We start from the raw sequence: 22259 nt of genomic DNA, 5'->3' as shown, positions 1-22259 counted from the left end.
TTCAAATAGAAAAAAAACAAATAAACCAATTCAAAATAACGATGAGAATACTTTATATCGAAACTTTATTTTCTCCACTCTTTTTTTCTTCAAAATAACAAAAATTTTTAATCTGAACCCTAAAAACAATAGCTTCCATTTTATATAGCTTCCCACCTAATTCCATATGTCAGATTCTCAATTTCAAACCTCACTATCAGATTTCACTTTTCATTCAACAGTTAGTTGTGTTGCTTTATTAAATCAAACAATAGGAACCAAGATGAACTGGGAAAATGTGTATGACATTTTGAAGATGAGCATGTGTAAATTGGGTTACGGTAGACATTAAAAATAACTCTGGCTTTGATTTTAATCATTCTGACGCCATTCAATCTGAAAAAAGTGCTGGTTCTGAATAGATTTCGACTCAAATTTTATCCTTTAATTCCTATTTTCTCCATTGTTTCCCTTATCATCATTTTTAAGTAATCTAAAACCTTTCTGGTCGCTAGAGGAATAAAAGTTACAAAAAGACAGCAAAAATCTCTGTATCAGAAAGAGATGTAATACTATTTTGACGGTTTAATTGGCAGCCATTAATTATCAAACCGTCTCTTTTCTAGTTTAAAAAAAATCTTTGCCTGATTCTCAAGAAATTTTGGAAGAATGATTTTTCAGTATGACAGTATGATGCATAGATTTCGAAAGACAATGGGTCTAAAAAAAAAGTAAAAATCATCAATTAAGGAAATACGGCATTATCTCTAATACTGTCCGTTGCACGTTCATACGGCCACTCATGTTTCAGGTAATTTTTTAAGCCTTTTCCAGATCTCGGGTAGTTTTTAAGATTTCATCACAGAAACTGTTCACTAGTTGTAATTTGTGGTCCCAAATTCAATTCTTAGAAAAATATATTGAGACTTCTGACGATTCACAAGTTTTGACCTAAAACATGAATAGCCGTATAAGCCTGCAACGCACTGTATAAACCAACCCAAGCCGTCAACGTTGAGCTAAATTATCTCGAGTCCTGTGAAAGATATCAAAAACTTGTCAACAGATAATATATTGGTGATAATATGATAAATAATTTATTTGTTTACAAATTTTTTAATATCCTTAACAGAAAACAAGAAAAAAATCTCAAAGTTAAACGTTTTTGAGACCCTTCTATTACAGGCTTTACTGTATGAAATAATTTTATAACTGCTACCGAAAATTGATTATTCATAACTTATACAGAACAGTAATCAAATTATGACATCGAAAATACAAAACCACCAAAAGATCTGATGATAAAAAACTGAAAAACTTTGACCTCGATATGCTAATCAGTATTTTCGAACAGTTCCGTCCAGTTCTCGATAATAAAAGAATCGGGGTCCTCTTCCTCATTTCAAGTATCCCAATCTGTCCTTCCTACATCTTCTATTCCTCCCTCCCAACTTCTTGTGTATAATAATCTTTCCTTGTATATAATGCTGCGTCTCTCCTCTCGAATCGCTTCCAAATCGGCAACACATTGAGTCTCACTCTCCTTTCCTCTTCCATTCGACTAGTTGCTGTGCGAGTGAGTGTGCTGTGCCCTCTGCCTCTCTCTCTCCTCCATTATTTATATTTGTTGCATTCTGTTTTGTGTTTGTGGGAGGTCTCTGTTTCCTGAAACAGAACTTCATTTTCCATACACAATTGACTCCCAGACCCTGTATTTTTTAAACATCAAATCTATTCAATTCTATATTAGGTCTACTAAACTAGGTCATGTCGAGCTCTCCTCCCGCCAGACCATGCTGTGTCTGTTTTCGATTTAGACCACGTAAGTTGTTTCTGAACTTCTAGGTCCCTTTTGCCGTTTTGCCTTCTAGAATAATTTAGGCCAATTAGTTTTGAAACTAAAAGGGGTTACTGTCTCCAATGCTCTCTCCCAGTGAAAGAAAATATTTGTCCACTCTCGTAGACAGAACTATTATTGGAGATAGCCTAAATAGAAGGGTAGGGACACACTTAGGAAACAGAAGGTTCAAGTAGGTTATAGAAAACATCTGCATATTGAAACAGTGAATCATGTTCTCAAAAATCATATTGTTTTGTTTCAGACGAGGACGAAAAAGCACAGAAGAACACATTCACCAGATGGATCAACTTTCATCTTGAAGAGGTTTGTGGACAAAAAAAAATATTCCAGAGTATGGAAGAAAAACTTTTTGGGATTTATTGGCCAGCTGTTTCTACATTTGGTTTTGGTAGCTTTCAAAATTACCAGAATTGTACACAAACCACCTGGAATTTGGAGAAACAATCTCAAACCTTAAATTAGGGTCTTAATCAGATATTATAGCGATGATGAAGAACATAAGATTCTTAATTTTAATGATACAAAAAATTCAAAAATTTTGCAGCACAGTTCATCAGGTCGAATTGAGGATCTTTTTGAAGATATTCGAGATGGTGTTTTGCTTTGCCATCTCATCGAAGTTCTCACCGGAGAGGCTCTCGTAAGTGTTTTCCTTTTTAAAATGATAACCAGCACATTTCTGTATTTTACTTGTGCTTTCCCGCATAGTACAACACATTTCTATTTGCTCTTCTATCATCATCAATTGCAAAAAAAGCAAGGCGTTGTATGATTCTTCTTCCTCACTCCGTCAACTCTCCCCCTCCTGCAATTCTTCCGAATTTTTTATTGATAAAAAAGCTTAGAACAAAAACTAAAAGAGAACCAGGAGGGGCAAACGCTTTTTTTTTCTGAAGTGCCACATGAAAAAAAAAACACAGATATGTATCCATGAGAGCTCGGCAAACATACCTTTCCTAACTTAGAAAATGATTCCTTTGAGAAATATAATTAGTGACATACCGTCATGTTTATTTTGTATCGGATAAAGAGTAGAGAGTATATGTTTTGAAGAGACCGCTGGCAATCCGCGGTCAGTTTTTCGACGATGGCTACGATGAGGGACAGGCGGGCAAGGAAATGAGTTATCTTTTTGGCTCATCTCATATAGATTTTGGCCTTATTCTACTGGTTACTTACGGAAAATTAGTGTAATGAATGAAATTGGGATTTATAAATTACAAAACAGATGAAGGACAGCAGTTGATGGAGTTTGAGGAGAAAAAAACAAGAATGAGATGCATAGTCAATTTGATTCAAGTGCATTCTACCGTAGCGGTTTAGTAATACATGTAGAAGGAGAATGGAAAACCAGATTTGATTTTTTAACAATAGGATTTGTTCATATCGTTGAGGCATCAGTTTTTAATAACATTTTTTGTACGAAAATTCTCGAGAAATCTCACAGAGGACTTCTGAAGTTTTCGTCAGTCTTTTCATCTTACATCGCAACATTGATAGCTTGTTCCACACAAAAATCGAATCCAGAGATAATTAATCACAAAGATGACAAAACCCAATTTTCGATTCTAAATTCAGGCGGTTCATAAAGGACGAGTATCAAAACGAGTTCATCACATTGCTAATCTGACCACTGCGTTGACAGTGCTGCGTCGGCGTGGTCTGGAACTGATAAACAACAATGCTGCTGATATTGCCGATGGAAATCCAAGAATCGTACTCGGCCTTATTTGGCAAATTATTCTTCACTTCCAGGTAATCTTTTCTCCCCAATTCTTTAAAAATCCTTTTCCGTTGAATTTCGGAAGAACAAAGGTGTGAAAAAAGTAGATGAAAGAGAGTAGACCGACACCTTAAAAAAGGCTTTATCTATCCTCAACACACACAAATCACTCAGCGATTCAAGGACGCCGATGACGATGATTTATTAGACACCTTTAGAAAAGAAGTCGGGGTGTTTGGAGTAGTTATATATGGAAAAGAAGAAAAGGGAAAAAAAGAAAAAAAACTGTTAGTTGAACGATCATTTTACAGGAAAAGGCGAGAAAAGGGGTCATTTGTTATGTTTAATGATACAGAAAAGAAAAGAAGATAGATTTGAAACGGATATCGGAAGTGAGGGTTTAAAATAAATTGTAATAGAAAGGAGAATAGGGGAATTCAAAAGTTGTTCACCGTAAAACCTGTAATAGAACTGCCCTTACACTGTCATCTGTCAAGTCAAATTTGAGCTCAATTATCGCAATTCCTATGCTAGATATGAAACATGTGTTAATTATGATAAACAATGGATAATTTGACAGCTTTTTTATATTTTTGACAGAATTGGCTCAAAATCAAGTTAGGGGGACCTTCTAATACAGGTTTATGGTATCTAAAAATATCTTTAAAAAACAGAAGAAAATAGTGGACATTGTTTAAGTAATTTAGATTGAAACAACATTTGCACTCAAGATCCCTGAAATATTTATTCAGAGTTTTGTAGTTGAAAAACTTTCGAACTCAGAATTTTCATTAATAAACAAAATTGAAATACTTGCAAAATTTATTGAATTCACATCCAAAAAACCTCAATTCATAAAGAATAAGACACAGATACGACCTGAAATATCTGAAAATTGTAGCACAATTAGGTTAAGTTTAGAAATAATTAGGATCAAATCTCGAGCTGTTGGTGTTAGAAAGACCGAAAAGGCCGTTTTTATTAAAAATTATCAAACTCGGGGGCCTGAATCAGCACTTGTCCATTTATTTTGAAAATTCCAGGGATTTTTTTTCTGAATAACAACATTAGGTATATAGTCTGTGAATTAGGTATATAGTCTGTGAATTAGATATATAGTCTGTGAATTAGGTATATAGTCTGTGTTTTCAGACCACATGAACAAGTACTAATTACTTATTCGGACATCTAGAGTTGATCACTCCTTTTGAAAATGGTCATTTGGGAATTTCTTTTTTGGCCAACACTGCATCTGTTCAACTGACCCAAAATTTCAGATCGAAACCAACATGATCTTGCTCCGTGAATGGGGATGGGCTGCAACGGCAACAGAACAATCTGCATCTACATCTCAACCGCAAGTTCTCGTCACTTCTCCATCACCAACACTTTCTAAAAAAGGCTCAAAAACTTCTTCATTGTCTGGAAGTAAGACTTCGATTGCCTCCGGGGAAAAGGCACCGTCGTCACCACTCAGACAACGAATCGCATCGTTTTTGACACCGACCAAGAAGACTCAGAAGCTGACAACACATCCTGTGAAACAGTCAGTCGAACAAGTATTCCTTAGATGGATCAATTCTGAAATTGAGGATCTTGTTGGAGGACGTTCAATTGAAAATATGGATAAACAATGGAGAGATGGAGTACTTTTCTGTGCTCTCGTATCTCGTTGGCGTCCAGATGTCATCAGTATGAGAGAAGTTACGAATGCGAATCCACGAGACAATCTCGAATTGGCATTCAATCTAGCTCATCAACATCTTGGAATACGACGTCTTCTGGCTGTTGAAGATATGATGATTGAGAGACCAGATAAAAGATCAGTTATCACTTATGTCTCCCAATTTGTCAGAATGTTTGGAGAAAGATCACCAATGCAGGGACGAGAACAACATGCGATGTTCCTGACTTGGCTCGAGGCAACATATCTTCTATGCACAAGACACGATCTCAATTCACAAGAAGTTTCTAGAATTCGCAGAGAATTCATAGAACATCGTCCACTATTCAATACAATCATCGTCACGAAAGTAAACTATGATGTGGAGGAGTTGGTTGAAATCGAAAAGAAATGGGATTGCATTCGGGAAACTCTCGAAAAGTATGCTCGTCGTTCAGAACGAGAACTTCCAGAACCTTTCGCATCACATGCCACGTGGCTCGCCGGAGCAGAACATATCCTGTCAAGACCTTTGGATCTTGATGCAAACGATGCCAAGAAAACAGTTGGAATGCTTCAAAAATTGATCAGTGAGCATCAAAAGTATCTGGAAGATCTACCAAAACGACGAGACGAATTCGAGGAAGCGGTCAAGCACGGAGGTCTCGGAGGACGTCCAGTTGCTCCAGAATTCTCGGAACCATTGAGAGCAAGATACGCACAGATCGAAGAGGAGAATGAACCGCGCATTTCAACTTTGCGCATTTTGATCACACACTATATTCTCCTGCAATATCTGCAACACATTGATGAGAAAATCATTCTTTGGAGGTTTGTTCGAAATTTCAGGAATGTTTTAAAAAATACAATATTCTATCAATTTCAGAACGGCGGATAGTGTAACTTTGCTCCTCCGTTGGATAAAGGAATACACACAGTTGAACGCCGAAAACCCACAAGCCAAATGTGCTGGTTACATTAATAAACTAACTCTGACAATGAACAACGACAATAGTGAGTAAATCTATTTTTCACAATCTGAAATTAATTTGAAACCAGTCGGGAGATCAACCTTCTGGTTTCTGCTTATTGTATAATATCTGACACTTTAAGTTCTAATTTCAGAAATTCCCAATTTCCGGGTCCCCAAAATTTCTGAATGTTCGAATTTCCCAAAATTTTGAATTCTGGATCACTGAATTTTGAAATTTCGAACCGTAAAATTTGAATCATCGAGTCTCTGAAGTTCTAAAGTTCTGGAATTTAAGGATTACCGAATTTACAGGATATTCGAATTTCTACCTTTCTGAATTTCACCAATATCAAGATAACTGAATTTTTTAATTTCAAATTTTTCAGGCAGTAAGCTAGACAAAGAATCAATACTGAAGACGTCGAACGAGAGAACAGCCGAAACACTAAAACGATTCGAATCGCTATGGATTGAGCTGAAACTATTGAAAATCGAATGGGTCGAATGGGAGACGCATGTTAGCCAGTTAGAGGAGACTGTTGAGGAGAGACGTCGAAATGGAATCGCACCAACTCCTGAAGACGAGCAAGCGCTGGCTTTTATCACTTCTGGAGCTGATCAGTTGGCTCCAAAATTGGGAGCTTCTGCACGTTTATCTAATAATCAAAGATTGGATGTGCTAACAAATTCTTTCAAGAAGCTTCACAAAGTACGTTTTTAAGAATTTATTTCATTACAGTAAACCAAAAAAAACCTGATATGTTTGTTCACATATCAAAATTTGTATCTATGAAAACAATTTTTTTTAGACGACAATCAAAATTGGTGGTCGCCTAGTTGTCGAATTGGAACCGTCGACATCTGAACAAGCATCAAAGATTTCATACAGTTGGCAAGCATCCGATGAGTTGCTGAAAGTTGAAATGCAACTGCGAGATCGAATCCAACGAGATGCTGATTCTGCAGAACGGGCACCACTGGAGTATCGGGTTGAAGCATTCCGAAGCATTCGAGATAAGCTTGTCGAGTTGGAACGACTCAGTGAACTTTATGATAAACACAGTCGGGATCAGGTGAGTGAAGACAACAGCAAAACACTTGGTTTTTTTTTCTTGCTCTTGCTCTGCAAACGTGATTCTGAAGATCTCTTTCTCAAAAAGATGAGATCAACGTTCCTCTCAATGAGAAGAAGAAAGAAGAAATCGAATTGGTTCAGAGGCCGTTTCTCGCTTTCAGTTTTTTTGTGTGTGAAGAAAAGGCGTAAACAACAGTTTTTATGGGTTTTTTTCGGTGGCAAAAACTGACACAGAGGAAGAACAAGAAAAGAGAAAAAAACAGAAGGAAAAATGTGCGGCGAGGGTCAAAAGGAGAGGTTGTTACCTGATTCGATGTGACACATTCTTTATCAACTAGATTGAAATGTTAAGGTTTTGATACAAATGGTTCTTGAACAGTGGAAGAAGATATGTTCGTGTGACTCACAGAGAATGTGATAAGCGTTGAAATTATTTTAACACAAGAACATGATAAGTTTAGAAGGATTACGGTAGAACTGACTGATTTGATTATCAAACCACGTGGGTTGGATTGAGACCTATTTCAAAAACATCTAAAAATAGATGGATTTGAACACTTTTAGTTACCGTAAACCCTGTATGAGAAGGGCTGGCCATTCTATTGCTTCCAAGGTACTTTCGGAGAGCCCTTCTATTATGGCTGTTTTATTTTTCCGGTGTAATTTTTGTTCAGAATTCATGAAAAACTAACAATTTTCGAGAAAGTTTTTGAACAAAAAAGAGCATTCCAATAAATTTTGGGGAAATTTAGGAATGTCTCAAAAATTTTCACTGAAAGGAATGTTTAAATTGAAACAACAAAATTTTGAAAGGGGCTCTTCTAATATAGATTTTACGGTATTTCTTCTTGCTGAAATTCTCGGGATCGCCTTACACAGAATTCAAAGTCCAAGTTACCATTTACCTCACCGTATCCCCGAATTCAAAATTTGAAAACTCCATATAATGAATTTCTCTCCCACCAATTTACCCTATGCAACATAAAGATGTCCTTTGCCATTTATCACCTATCAGATCATCAATCCATCTTTCTCTTCCCCCCCCCCCCCAAAGTTGTCACTCGCCTCTCGGAACCCGATTGATGAATGAGTGTCCGTTTTTATATCAGAAAATAAGATAATTTGGATGTTTTGTGTATTTATGTACAAACAGAGAAAACGATTCAACCACTTGAATGTTTATCAAAACTGTTTGCATTTCGATCCAAGGTCATCTCGCTCTTTTTTTTCGATGCGCGCGTAATTGTCTTCTGCCCCGGGGTCTTCTACTTCTCGTCTTGTTCAACTACCTCCTGTAGATGCTTTTCCAACTGTTGTCGACGTTTTCGCATCTCTAGTGTAAAAAAGTAATTGGACACCCCCAAATGATTAGTGAACTTTTTCGCGCCGAGAAAAAAAGATTTTGAAATTTGCTTTTTTTTCGTTTTTCGCTTTCAAATCTTTGTGGCGAAGACGAAAGAGAACCTGGGAAAAGTGATAGGAATTCGAAAACATAATACATCAAAGTTGATGAAATGAACACGGGAAATACACAGTTGGCACATGGACACCTGACAGAGCAAGAGCAAGAGCAAGAAAAAGAGCATCATGTATCATAGAAGACACAGAGTTATGAAATATAGGTCAGGAAACTTATGAAAATTCAGGTGGACACCGCGGAACGGAACATGATTCGACGAGATATGGGCACAATTATTTACGGGCTTCAGGCTGGCGAATACGCCAGTTTTGTTGATCTCTCTTGTTACGCGTTTGTCTATGACGAGTATAATCAGGTAAGTTATAAAGGAAAGGGAGATCTACAGTAATCCCACGATAAATTATTACGGTAGAAATGGGAAAATGGATTCATGAAACATGAAATACAGAGAGATCTTTTCCAGGTACCGGTGAACCTAACCGAAAACGTGTTGAGCGAAGAATATGTTCGAGAAATTATCGCAAGAAAAAGACAAATTCTGATCCATCGGGAGCACAATGAGGATGAAATCCGCGAATCAATGCGAGATATGGAAGAGTGCGATCGTATCATTGAAGGATGGCAAAGCTTAGAAATTGACGAACTTCGTGCTACATGGAATCAGAAACTTTCAGAGTTTGAGTCTTGGCACGAGATGATGCAACAAGTGGAAGTTCTCTCTCAAACCATTCAGACTCGACTGGATGTTACCGTCATCCAAACTATTTGGATTCTGAAGGAACGATCTTATGAAATCAAACATAGTGAACTCGGAGGAACACTTCGGGAATCTCTCGAACAGTTGGCAACAACAAGCGAGACATCTGTCCATCGACATCTTCAGAACCTGGAGTTGAGTAACGAACAAGACTGTCCAGATGCCATCGAGTTTCTTGAGGTGAGGGTATAGTCATTTTCCGCTCATTACACTTTCTTTCTTATCCTCTCGATTTTCCTCTCATCTTTCGTTCTCTAAGGCTCTTCATCTCAACATATCAACCTGATATCTATCAACCGCCCGTGGGGGTTGTCGCCTCTTCCCGTGTGCCTGTCGGAGGGGCAGTCCTTCCTGTTATTTCACTCTTTTCTATCTCTATGTATTGCCAGTGTGTTGCATGTATCTTTTCTCCAAAAAAGTGCGAACTTTTTTTGAATTGAACAATGTCAACAAAACTATTGAAGCCGAATCAACACACAGGAGCCAATACTTATTTTCATTTGTTTATTTCTTCATCTCTATTTCTTAAAATCCTTCTTTTTTTGAACCATATGTTCTCTATTGTTCTCTCAGCTGTGACTTTCTCCTATTAGATCAAAGGCTACCTCATTACGAGATGTTTGTTACCTCTCATTTCGAACTGTAACTGCAAGTAGTAATTTCATTTTACAAAACGACCTAGAAAGAATTTCAAAAGGTTTCCGCTAATCTGATCTCGTCAGCTATACGGAGTGAGTGGAATGTTTCACATGAGGAGACAATAATTTGTGGTCATTGTTGCCGTGTGTGTTCGATCGATTCTAACGGAATTCCGAATTTTCTTTTTTTTTTCTACAAATTAGTAGACAAAGACGAGAACTTACATTAAAAACGAAAGTTTTCGATACCTTGGAAGGATAGTTGTGGGGTCTGCTAGATTTAATTCTTTTCAACATAACTCCCAACGATTTGTAAAAAAATCAAAAGAATTTCGAGAGAAAAAATAAACTCAAATTTAATATTATTCAGGTTTAAGAAAATCAGAGTTATGGAAGAGAAACTCCAGAGGCCGTGCTCGAAGGTCCGGAAACAACAACTACCGTAACCTAAAAGTATTTTTATTTTCCGAATTTATTTTCTCGTTTTTCGTAGAGTTTTTTGTGATTTTTCCTTTAAAAAATCGGAAAATTATAATTTTGATAGCGAAAAAGTTTACTGAAAACGCACGAAAATTGAGAAAGTAGTTATCAATATTTTTGATTACTGTAGTTGTCGTTGAGGGACCTTCGACCACGGCCACAGGCATTTCTCTTCCACAACTCCGATGTTTTTGTACCATATTAATAAATACATTGTTTTTTGGAATACAAACATACAGAGTAACACAGATGCGTTCAAACTCCTTCTTTTTGAAAATTTACCGTTTTTCCCATTTCTCTGCCATGTGATACAGTTTTTCCATTTTTGATAGTTTTCGGAAAACTTCTCTTGGTACGATAAAGAAACCGGAAACCATTCCTTTTGTGTTTTTACCTGAGAATTGTTGGAAAAAAAAGAAAAAGTAGCCATCCTCTCGAACACGATTCTTGATCCTCTCGTCATCGTCGTCTTCCAATTAAATTCTCGCCTCCATTTTGCCCTTTTCTTCACGGTCGCTTACCTATTTTCAATTCAATTCCTCCTCGTTTTTCCTGCCAACCAAACAGTCTGCTTTATCAAAATCATGTTCAATTTTCCCTTCTCCTCCTCCCCAACATCTCTTTTTTTTCTCCGAAATTCTGTTTGTTAATGCCTGTGTTCTTCTTCTTCTTTTCGTTTTTTCTCCCCTTCAATTGATTCAGTACATGTCTCTAGTTGTGCTCCTCTCAATTGTGCACACCCTTCGTCATCCACCGCTCAGTGTGCACGTACTGATATTGAAACATATTGCAAGCCTCCCACAAACAATCACTTTTCATTCTTTTCCTCTCTCTCTCCCATTTCGAGGTATTCAAAACTCCTTTTGTATCCCATAAAAGGCGAGTGTTGTTCGATTTATATTCCGAAAAAAGAGAGGAGACCGGGTTCATCGTATTGATCGGTGAATGGGGTCCTCAATTGAAACCTCTTATTTGTTCACTCGCTACTTTCTTTCAACTAGAAACTCTTTTTCAACTAGAAAATCAACATGTTCCAAACAACCTTTTCCTCCTGCTTCATTCTGAAATTTCCCAGCTCTAACAACTCTCAAGCCATTTTTTAAATTCCCTATTTGGTTCCTAACTCCGAATATCAGAATTTCGACTCTGGTAGGCCGTAAAACCTGCAATAGAAGGGCTGGGCTGCCTAACTTTTAACTTTGACCCAATTTATCTCAGCTCCTGGCAAAGATATGAAAAAGTTGTCAACTGATAAATTATTTAGTTGACAAATTTTGACATGAAAAATTAGCTAAAACTTGACAGTGTGAGGGCCCTTCTATTACATGTTTTACGGTAACTGTTCTTCCATTTGCTTCATTTCTCGATTATCTTCTTTTTCACCTATTTTTTCAGTTGATAAACATCTCGATACTATTCTTTCCAGCTCCCCATCCCATCCATTAACTCCCTTAATCAATCACCAAATCTTTAACTTTGTTCAATTTAGGAGGTTGGCCGTGAGTCGGTCGCTAAATTATCATCGGCAGTTGACGAGCGATACATCTACACGCTTCACGTGCTCCGAACCAAGATGGAGCTGTTTCGACGGCTTCAAAACTTCTGCGATGCCGTCAAAATATTGCGATCACAGAATACCAAATGGAACGCTATTAATATTTCGCAGGTTAGTGATGATAATGCTCAGCAGCAACACCAAAATGATGAAAATTTTGTTTGCAATAGGGATTACTGTAGAAAAGACAAAATTGCAAAATGGAAGAAAGGAAGAAGGGAATCAAGTTGTCCTCTCCTCATAAAATGAGTTTAATTGACAGAAAAAAGTGGAAAACAAATAAAACTTCTTTCTGAAAAGTTCAAAAATCCTTTATCCTTTTTTTTGTCTCACCGCCCACGATTTCTCAGTTTTTAGAGGGTATTATATTTCGTTTCCATTTGCGAAATCCTGCAAAAAACTGCAAGGCAGACATAATATCTGAAAGCTTTTCAAAAACGTCTATTTAACATTTTTTCGTTACGTTCCAAAATTCTTATAATTGTTGAAACAATCTCTCTGACGAGAGCATCCTCATCCTGCCAACAGAACTCTACAGAATAAAAGACACAATTCAAAGGGGTCATGTGTGACCTATTTCAAAGTAATAAGACCCCAGTTCAGGAGAAAAAAGCGGGGGATTCCTTTATCAGTTGTTTGTGTTTCATATGTTCAACTAATGCAACAAATTACAAGGAAAGAGAAAAAAAAGTAGGGTCGGCAAGATGATAAAAATGCCATTGTTAATGACATTCGAATGGTAATTATTTGTGTACAGAACCATTGTGGCTCCAATTTTGTGTTTGAATATGATGATACGAGGGAAAAATGGAGTTTTAATGAATAGGAGAAAATGAATACATTTGAATAAAATATCCCAAAGAATCTATAATTAATTAGCAAAATACGGCAAAAATACTGTATTTCCTCCAATAGAAGCCCACCCAAACCATCAAATTCAAGCTCTATTATCTCGATTCCCTTGAAAGATATCAAAATTTTGTCAACTAATAAATTATTTTTCATGAAATCGCCAACATTTTATCAGTTGACAACTTTTGGTATATTTTACAGGAAAATAGATAATTGAGCTCAAAGTTGACGGTTTGGGTTGGCTTCTATTAGAGGGAACACGGTAGTTACTGTAGCTCGGATTCCGTTCCCTAGAGATTAACTGTTCTCTAACCAATGTTTTCTGATTTGAAAAGAACCTAAAATGGTCTAAAATAATCTGCGGTTAGTCATCAATTTTCTTTGTAAATCAACCGAAACAACATTCGGTTCCTCTCTTTTTAATTTTTCTCTTCAACTTGCCGCCACTCTTTTTCTATCTCTCTCTCCTTGTCACATTCTCAAAAATCGGCAATTTATCATATTACCCGTCGTTTTATCACAACGAGTGGGTTGCAAAGGGCAGAGAGAAGAACGCAAATAGAATATGAACAAAAAACATGACGAGGAGGGAAAATTGAAAAAAAAGAAATTTTAAGGGGAAAAAATTGGAGAAAAACGAGAAAATTTTCCAGATTGATCAAGTACAGTCTGAGATCAACAACCTAATTGTTCGTCTCGACGAGGAATGGACTCAAGATGCAAATCAGTTGCGAACCGAACTTGCCAGCATTCATGGAAGTTTCTTCCAACTTGAATTTGATCGATTGAATGAAAAGTAAGAGGATAAACAGAGTTCATAATTCTGTTATATGCACATTTTCAGATTGAATATGCTGATTCATGAGAAAGACAAGCTTCGGGAATTAATGGTTCACCGACGCCATTATCTGACTGCCGCCAACGAACTGATTGCCGATTCGAAGACTGACTTAACACAACGTGCCACCTCTAGCGACCATCCTGATGATATTCTTCGTGCTGTATGTTCCAGGAGTTCTGTTTTAACACTTTTTTCGAAAATTCCAGACCGACGAAGTAACAAAAGCCCTCGAAATCAAAGGAGAAGAGTTGCGAAGACTCGGCGAGCTTGCCGAAATGAATATTACCGACCTCGTCGTCGTTGCTCTGATTCTTTCCTTCAGACGCCGACAACTCGGAAGCGTTAGTTTTTTCTTCTATTTCTGAAAATACTTTGGCAGCAATATTCAGAAAAGCGTAATAATCTCATTGGCAGAAATATTTATGAGGTTTCTTATAAGCCTCTAGTTTTGAACCAAAAATAGGAAAAAATCCAATTATCCGAACTAAGAACGTACGTCATTTTCATATTCAAAGTATCACAATTTCTAGGGAAGCACAAATATCTTGGCTCTCCGGGCCGTTTAGCAGAATTTGAAAACTGTTCTGGAATCAGGGAACAGCCTTCTTTTCAGTGGATTCATTTGTATCTCCCGATCGCGAGATAAATTCTGACCATTCCCTAGTTAGAGTACCCCAAAACCTTTGATCTATAATTGGCATCAGAATTTTTGCAGTCACCGTAGTCTGTTGCATACTTGATTTTTAAGCTCAATTATCTCAATTTCTATAAAAGATAACAACAACTTGTAATGCGATAAAATGTTTATCATAATATTATCTACATGGCTCATTTTGATATGTATTATAAAAATAGAGATAATTGAGCTCAAACTTGATAGTGGTCTTCTTGGAGTGGTCTTCTTTAAGAGTGTATACGTTATATCAAAGTCAGCTGAAATGGAAGTTTCGGATAAAAGTTTCATACGGATTTTGCAAATGTTTAGAATAAATTCGAAAAAAATCGGTAGACAGTGAGCTTGAGTCTGTCAGATAATGCATATTAGTTCACAACTTCATCAGCCGCAGATTACAGGACGCCGAACCCGACGTGGAAGAGTTGAGACGTGTCCTCCGTGAAATTATCTCCCGACCCATATCTGAACCTCGTGATGTTTCACCGGATTCAATTGTAGCCGACATCCTCCGCATGAAGGACGAGAAGAAGCGTGACGAGAAGACAATTGACGAAATTCAGGCGACGACACTGACCGATGACGAGCTTGCCAGTTTTGCTCCCCTGATAGAGGATTACCGTCGACGCGCCGATAGACACCGAATCGTTTTCGAACGCCTTGTTTTGATCTATCTCGATTGGCTCAGTCGCAAATTCGATGAGCTGGAAGAGGAAATCGGAATGACAATTCAGACGAGCCGTGCTGAGGATCTTCGAAGAATGAATGCAACTGAATGGAATGAATGGAAAACTGATTTGGTTGAAATAGAACGCCAAGTTGGTCCAGAAACCAGAAAGTCCCTGAGTGCAGAACTCGCTGATTTGCACAGAAAACAAGATTCAATGGAAGCAAGAATTAATAAATATTTAACCCATTCTGACAAGATCAATGCCAAACTTTCACAGTTTGAGAAATGGCTCAAAGCCATTGAAGAAGACATTCAGCAAACGGAAAGACAATTCGAAGAGCCAGAACGATCTCATCGATTCGGATCATTACTTGAGGTTGCTCTTGCCAAACAACGACTCGTCTCCAAGCTAGAACGTCTAAATGTAGCGAACAAAGAGGAAGTGCTGCGCCTCTGCGATCGTTATCATACCATCATGCAAAAGCTGACACCGTTCCAATCTGCCGTCGGCCTACCATTGCACGTCTCCACCAATCTGGATCGCAATGGACCATTCCAATCTCAGGTAGAAATTTTACTTTTTGCTTCATTTTTTACTATTGGCTTATTTTTTCAGATCTCGGTATCGTCAATTGCCTCATCTGAGTTGGAGAGACCAGAATCCGTGATGTCTCTGACGTCATCAATTGGAGTAATTCCTGCTGATGTCACAGAACTATCACCATTTGAAGCGAAAATCAACAAACTGCTTCAAAAAATCCACACCATCGAAGACTCGTACTTGAAGGGTCCAAAGCCTATCGATACAGTCAGAGATGATGTTAAACAACTTGAGGTAAGTTTTTTTAAAATATGAAAATCGTTGAATCATTTTGTTTTTTCAGAAGTACCGTAGCCGTGGTTCTGAAATTCTCCAGAAACTTTCAACAAGTAACATCGAAGATGCTGAGAAGGAAGGACTGAAACATCGTTTTGTTCTGATGCTCAACCGCTACGACAATCTTCTCCAATCGATCCGAAATGAAATTCGAGACGATGAAGAACTGACAGCCAAGAATGTGGAGATCCTGGCTGAACTCTCGAATGCCGAACATACTCTTCAGAATTCTCCACTTGAAGATCTGGATATTTCAGCAGAACTCGATCGTCTGCAGATGCAACTGGATCTTGTGAAAGTCATGTGCAACAAACCACGCAAATACGTGGAATGTGAACTGATTGACAGCTCTCGAGAAGGATCACCACAAGAGAGAAGGAGAAGAAAGAAGAAGGTGATGGTAATGGCATCAAACACCATCACAACAATCATCCACGTGGTCGAAGAACGCTTGGAAGCTATGGACGCTCCACAGAATCTAGCTGTTCAGCAGAAACTAGTGGCTGTCAAGGAGAACCTCCGAGAACTGGACACAGCTACAGTAACACCTCATCCTCCCTCTATTATGTCCCCTGTGGGTACAGAAAATCGAAACGATCTGGATGAAGTAAAACGACTGGCTGCGGAAATCGATCGAGCTATCAATACAGCTTCGTCCATGTACGAGGATTCTCCAACTGACGAGGACACTTTGAAATCCGCTATTCATCTTTTGGATGATCAAAAAGTCACTCTCAACCATCTCAATGACGTCCTTGATGGTATTCCAATTGATCAAGAACAAGACAGAATTGATGCAATTGATATTGCTTGTTCTGTTGGAGAGAAACTCTCCAGCTTGAAGATAGCTGTTGAAGAAGTTTACGAAGAAGTCATTTCATCAGCAGAAACTCCACAAGAAGATCAGTCCTTGCAAAGGGTACAAGAAGTTGGAGCTGTTCCAGTTGAAACAAGCAATTGGGATACGGATGAGTTCTCAAGACAACCACCAGTACTTTCTGATGAACGAATTGAGCTCAAAACTGATCCGAGTGCCATCGACAAATTCGAGATCAGAACTGATGAAGATCCAGTTCCAAAAATTATTGAATTGTTTGGACAACTTCAAACTGCTGTCGATGAAGCATCTCCATTGGCCTGTGAAGGCACTGATGATGTTGATGCTCTTCAAGTGGCCAGTGATAAATTGACCAAACAAGACAGGACGATGCGTAAGATCCATGCTATCCTGGATACCATTGATGATCCAGTCCAAAAACCAGCCATCATCGAATCATTGGATAAAATCAAGAGTCAACTAGATCAGGCTCGAGAGAATATCAATCGTCAAATCGATAATCTGAACTACAACCAAACACCGGTTGTAGCACCAAAGGTAAAATCGTCATTGAATTGTTCGGAATAAAAAGAATTAAATAGTTTCAGGAATCGTCGAAAACTCCACTGAACGAAATTGAAGATGCTATCAAACAAGCATCCACTGCGATGTCAGTTGATTTGTGCAACACTGAAAAGTTGTTGAATGCAAAGTACATCTTGGCAAATGTGAAACCACAAGTGGATGCTGTTGAAGCAGATATTTGGAGCAATCCAGAGACCATCGATATAGTTCAACCGATTCTTCAACAGTATGCAACACTGATCGAAACTATTGACAAGAAAATTTCCGATGAGGTTCGTATCTTTGAATTTTTCAAAAACCTATCAAAAGAAAATCGGATTTCAGATTGGCGTTCCAATAAACGATACATCACGACAAGACCTTGTTCAACAACTTCAAGACGTCATCGCAGAATGTGAAGACGTTGTAATTGATTGTGAAGATATTGGAAAACTTGAGGAATCGAAGACAAAACTCGAGAATGCAAAACCACTTCTCGAACAAATTGTGCAGAATGTGGAGAAGTTGACTCGCGAACAGTCTCCAGATGCTTCTGATGCAATCGATGCATTGTCAAATGTCCATCAGCAATACGATGCTACGATTGTTTCAATTGAAGATAAAATCGGAGAACTTCAAAATCCTGAGCCAGTTGAAGAAGGACCATCTGCTTCAGATCAGCTACTCTCGGAACTTGAAGTCATATCTGACATGCCATCCATCCAGATTGATCTCGCCATGCTGGATTCAATTGAAAGTGGACTTGTCACTTTGCCAACTGACCAAGCAGAAAAAGTTCAACTCAAAATCAATGAACTACGACAGAAGAAGGAAATCGCTGACCAATCGGGAGCTATTCTTGCAGATCTGAATGCATTCTCAGAGCTTCCAGCTATTACTCTAAATCTTGAATTGCTGAAGTCTGTTGAAGAAGGACTTGTTGGTCTTCCGACGGACGATGCTGAGAAAATTCAAGAGAAAATCTCTGAGCTTCGCAAAAGAAAGGAGAAAGCAGATGAATCCGAAGCTGTTCTTCAAGAACTCCATGTCATATCCGATCTTCCTGCTTCAACAATTGATTTAGATATGCTGCAAGCAATTGAAGACAATCTTATCGATACACCAGAAGAGGAGAAGTCCAAAATTCTTGAAAAAATCAACGAGCTTCGAGAAAGAAGAAGATTAGCTGATCAGATGGATGAGATCGTCAGAGAACTCGATGTAATCAGTGAACTTCCAGCTACAACCATCGACTTGAACATGTTGAAGGGAATTGAGGACAATTTGTCGAGTGTTCCAGAAGAAGATACAGAGAAAATCCGTGATAAGATCAACGAACTCCGGAAGCAGAAGGGATCTGCTGATCAAGCTGAACAGATTCTGCAGGAATTGAATGTCATCTCAGAAATGCCATCTTCTACAATCGACCTGGATATGTTGAAGGCAATTGAAGACGGATTAAGCTCGTTGCCTCACGAAGATTCTGCCAGAATTCAAACAGAAATCGATTACCTTCGACAGAAGAAACAAGGTGCCGATGAAGTTGAAAACGCTCTTCAAGTTCTCACTATTCAATCAACTCAACTAGCAAAATCAATCGATTTGGAGGAATTGAAACAAATTGAGAATAAATTGAATGACCTTCCAGTTGAAGATAGCCAGAAGATTCGTGATAAGATTGCTGAATTGAGAACTGAGAAGGCACTTGCTGAGCATGCTGAAAACTATCTCATAGAACTGAAGAAAATCGAGGAGATGCCAATTAGCACTGTTGGGTATGAAGTTCTCTCAACAATTGAAGATCAAATCGCACAGATGCCAAAGGAATACCAGCCAGTTGTCACAGAAACATTGAAGAAGATGAAGGAGATGAAAGAAGAAGATGATAAGTTGTCTGCAATTTATGATGAACTCGAGAGAATCTCAAAACTACCAGCTAAGGACTATGACAACCGTCTATTGGAAAAGATTGATGAGAAGTTAGAAGCTGTTCCGAACCCGGAGCAAGCAAGAACCAAGATTGAAGACATCAAGATCACCAAGGCTGATATCATTGCTGAAATAGAGATTCTCGATAAACTTCCGGTCAAGGATGTTGATGAGAACATATTGAATTCGATTGAGGAAAAACTTCCAACCATTCCAAGTGATTCTTCTGATCAACTTCAAATTGCCATTGGAAAACTCCGTGAAAAGAAACGAATCAATACTGAAGAAGGAAATAAGATTTTCAATGAACTTGCCGAAATTGAAAAAATGCCAGCCGAATCTCTAGATGAAAGTGTTCTCAAGATGCTCAGTGACGGATCAGATACCTTCGAACCAGAACTCACTGGAAAAATCAAGCAGAAAGTTGATGCTATCCGTGCGAAGAAAACTGAATTCGAAGATCAGAAGAAAGAAGCTGAGCACATCCTCACGGATCTTGAAAAACTCAGTGCTGAAGAACCACTTTCGTTGACAGAAGATAGATTGGCACCGTTCCTTCAAAAGATTGACACTGTTTCAGCCTGTTTTGTCGATAAGATCAGAAACAAAATAAACGACATTAAGAAAATCCACGCTGAAGCAGTTCAAGATGAAAAAGAAGAACAGAAAGAAACTCTTGTCACCAAAATGAGGGCCATCGAAAAATCACCAATTGATTCTCTCAATTTGGATGATCTGGTTCATCTGAACACCCAAATTTCTGAGTCTCTCGCACCAAAAGAAGCCGAACCACTGTTGGCCAAGATTCAAGAACTACGAGATGCAAAGAGAGCCGATGATGAAGCTCGTTCTGCAGCTCACGACAATCTTGTGTCTCTTGAAAAAGAAGCCGAAGACGTTACCGCCAAGGAATCTGCCAAGAAGAAGAAGAAGGACAAGAAGAAGTCTCCACAAGAGATGATCGATGAGCTCAGTGCTAAAGTTTTTGAAGCAAAGGCACTCATTCCAAAGATCGAAGAAGCTGCCAAGAACGAGCATCTGCCAGCTGAGGACAAACCAAAGGCCGAACAACTTGTCTCGAATCTCGAAGCATTCGTCAAGGATGTTGAAACTCAGGTTTCCGAGAAACAAGACGAACTCGACAAGTTGAACAACGCAAACGATGCTATCAAGAGACTTGGAGACGCTCTCGACGATGCCGAAAAGACTGCTGTTCCAAGCAATGTGACAGCACTCAACGAGTTCAAGGATCGCATCGCTCCACACATTGCCACTTTGGTTGAAGCTGTCCAACAGGTTCCAGACAGTGTTGAGCCTTCAGCAGCTGCTTTGCGTGACCGTGCCGCCAAATTCGTGTCTGATCTGGAGAAGAACATCGAGAAGACTGGAGACGATGAAAAACGTGCCGAACAACTGAAGAGCGATGTCGGAAATGCCGTCAGCAATGTGGATGATGTTGTTTCGAAATATCACAATCAAACTCAGCCACTCGACGTTGCCAAGGAAGATGCCAACAAACTCAAGACTGCTGTTGAACAACTCACCAAGTTGGCCGAGTCTAGCGACAAGATCGATCCACAAGTCGCCAAGGACATCAAAGACTCCAAGACCAAGGCTAAAGAATTGCTTCAAGCTCTCGAAAAAGCCATCCCACAGGAAGATGTTATCCGTCGTGAGCAAGCCGAGATTCATGATCGTCTCAACAATCTCGAGAAGGAGCTGGCAAAGGTGGATGAATTCAAACCAGAAGATGCACTTCCAGTTGTTGATCAACTTGCCTCCGATACCACCACCTTGAAGGCTGTCACCGATTCAAACAACGAGAAGACTGCTGCTCCAAGCTCGCTCATTTCGCATGACGACTTGGTTGTCGGTCTTCCAGAGAAGGTCTTCCAACTTCAACACGCCATCGATGACAAGAAGCAAGCTTTGAACAAGGCAGCAGCTGTCAACGAAATTGCTCCAAAACTGCAACTCGTTTCTCAACAACTCCAATCAGTTCCACAAGACATTCCAGCGTCACTGGACGAACAGAAACAACTTTTGGAGGATGTTGAAAATCAAAAGCACAATTTGGAAAATCTGCTCGCCAACCTTCATGATAACGACCCAGCTGCTGATGAATTGAGACAGAAGAGCCAATGGGATTTGTCCCGACTCAAGGATCTTTTGAAACAACTTGGATCTGCCGTCGGAGACAAGTTGGCTGCTCTTGCCGCTTTCAATGCCGCTCGCAAGAACGCCGAAGACGCCCTTCTCGATATCACCTGCGAAGATGGAAGTGATGATAACAAGTCGCCAGATGAGCTTATCGATGACCTGACCAAGAAGGAGGAAACTGTTGCCAAGCTTCGTGAAACTGTGGCCGGAGTTAAGCCAGACGAGCTCGATGAGAAGGAACGAGCCGAGTATAACGATCTGCTTGCAAGACTTGCAAACGCGGCTGACGTTCTCAAGGTAACACCATTATTTTCAATTTTTGAGTTTCCTCAACTTTCCAACTAGCAATTTTTCAATCATCCATACAGTACCCCGTAATTGCTCTAATAGAAAGAAAGAAATCCCAAAATTCATGAATTTATTCAAATCCAGAATCTCGAAAAAGTTGGTGCACTTTTTGAACTTTTGAAAAATCCGAAAAAAATAATTGGAAAATTCATAGAAATCAACAAATTAGATTTCTTTTTTGGAATTCAATTTTTGGAATTTTCATTAATTCAAAAAATTGAAATTGTTGAATTCCGAAATTTCAGTTTTTCTGGAATTAAAATGGAAATCAGGAATTTTTAAAATTTTAGAAACAATCAAAATTTCAGTTTTTCGGGTCATTGAAATATTGACATTTTTGGAATGAAAACTTTTAATTTCGGTATTTTTTTGAACTCAAATTTGGAGATTCGAAATTTTTGGAA

General features: G+C 38.6%; 2 protein-coding genes across 2 annotated transcripts in view; both read left to right on the top strand.

Moving 5' to 3' along the window:
• Positions 1–8956: 8956 nt before the first annotated feature.
• On the top strand, positions 8957–9714 carry CBG12189 (the record flags this gene model as incomplete). Its single annotated transcript, XM_002639793.1, is given in 3 exon segments — positions 8957–9049; positions 9158–9634; positions 9640–9714. Coding segments are annotated over 3 exon segments (645 nt in total), but the record flags the coding sequence as incomplete, so codon positions are not given.
• Positions 9715–10509: 795 nt separating this feature from the next.
• Cbr-anc-1 overlaps positions 10510–22259 on the top strand; it is a gene marked incomplete at both ends in the record, with an annotated part of 19161 nt that continues 7411 nt past the window's right edge. Inside the window, 10 exons of the mRNA XM_045238610.1 lie at positions 10510–10542; positions 12059–12235; positions 13594–13772; positions 13821–13977; positions 14024–14158; positions 14892–15725; positions 15777–15995; positions 16045–17412; positions 17463–17711; positions 17764–21804. Of these exons, the coding sequence (XP_045094800.1) occupies positions 10510–10542; positions 12059–12235; positions 13594–13772; positions 13821–13977; positions 14024–14158; positions 14892–15725; positions 15777–15995; positions 16045–17412; positions 17463–17711; positions 17764–21804 (7392 nt within the window). The remainder of the gene's footprint in view (positions 10543–12058; positions 12236–13593; positions 13773–13820; positions 13978–14023; positions 14159–14891; positions 15726–15776; positions 15996–16044; positions 17413–17462; positions 17712–17763; positions 21805–22259) is intronic.

The sequence above is a fragment of the Caenorhabditis briggsae genome (assembly GCF_000004555.2).
Source record: "Caenorhabditis briggsae complete genome, chrI, whole genome shotgun sequence".
Classification (NCBI taxonomy): domain Eukaryota; kingdom Metazoa; phylum Nematoda; class Chromadorea; order Rhabditida; family Rhabditidae; genus Caenorhabditis; species Caenorhabditis briggsae.
This window is presented reverse-complemented; position numbering and strand designations above follow the sequence as displayed.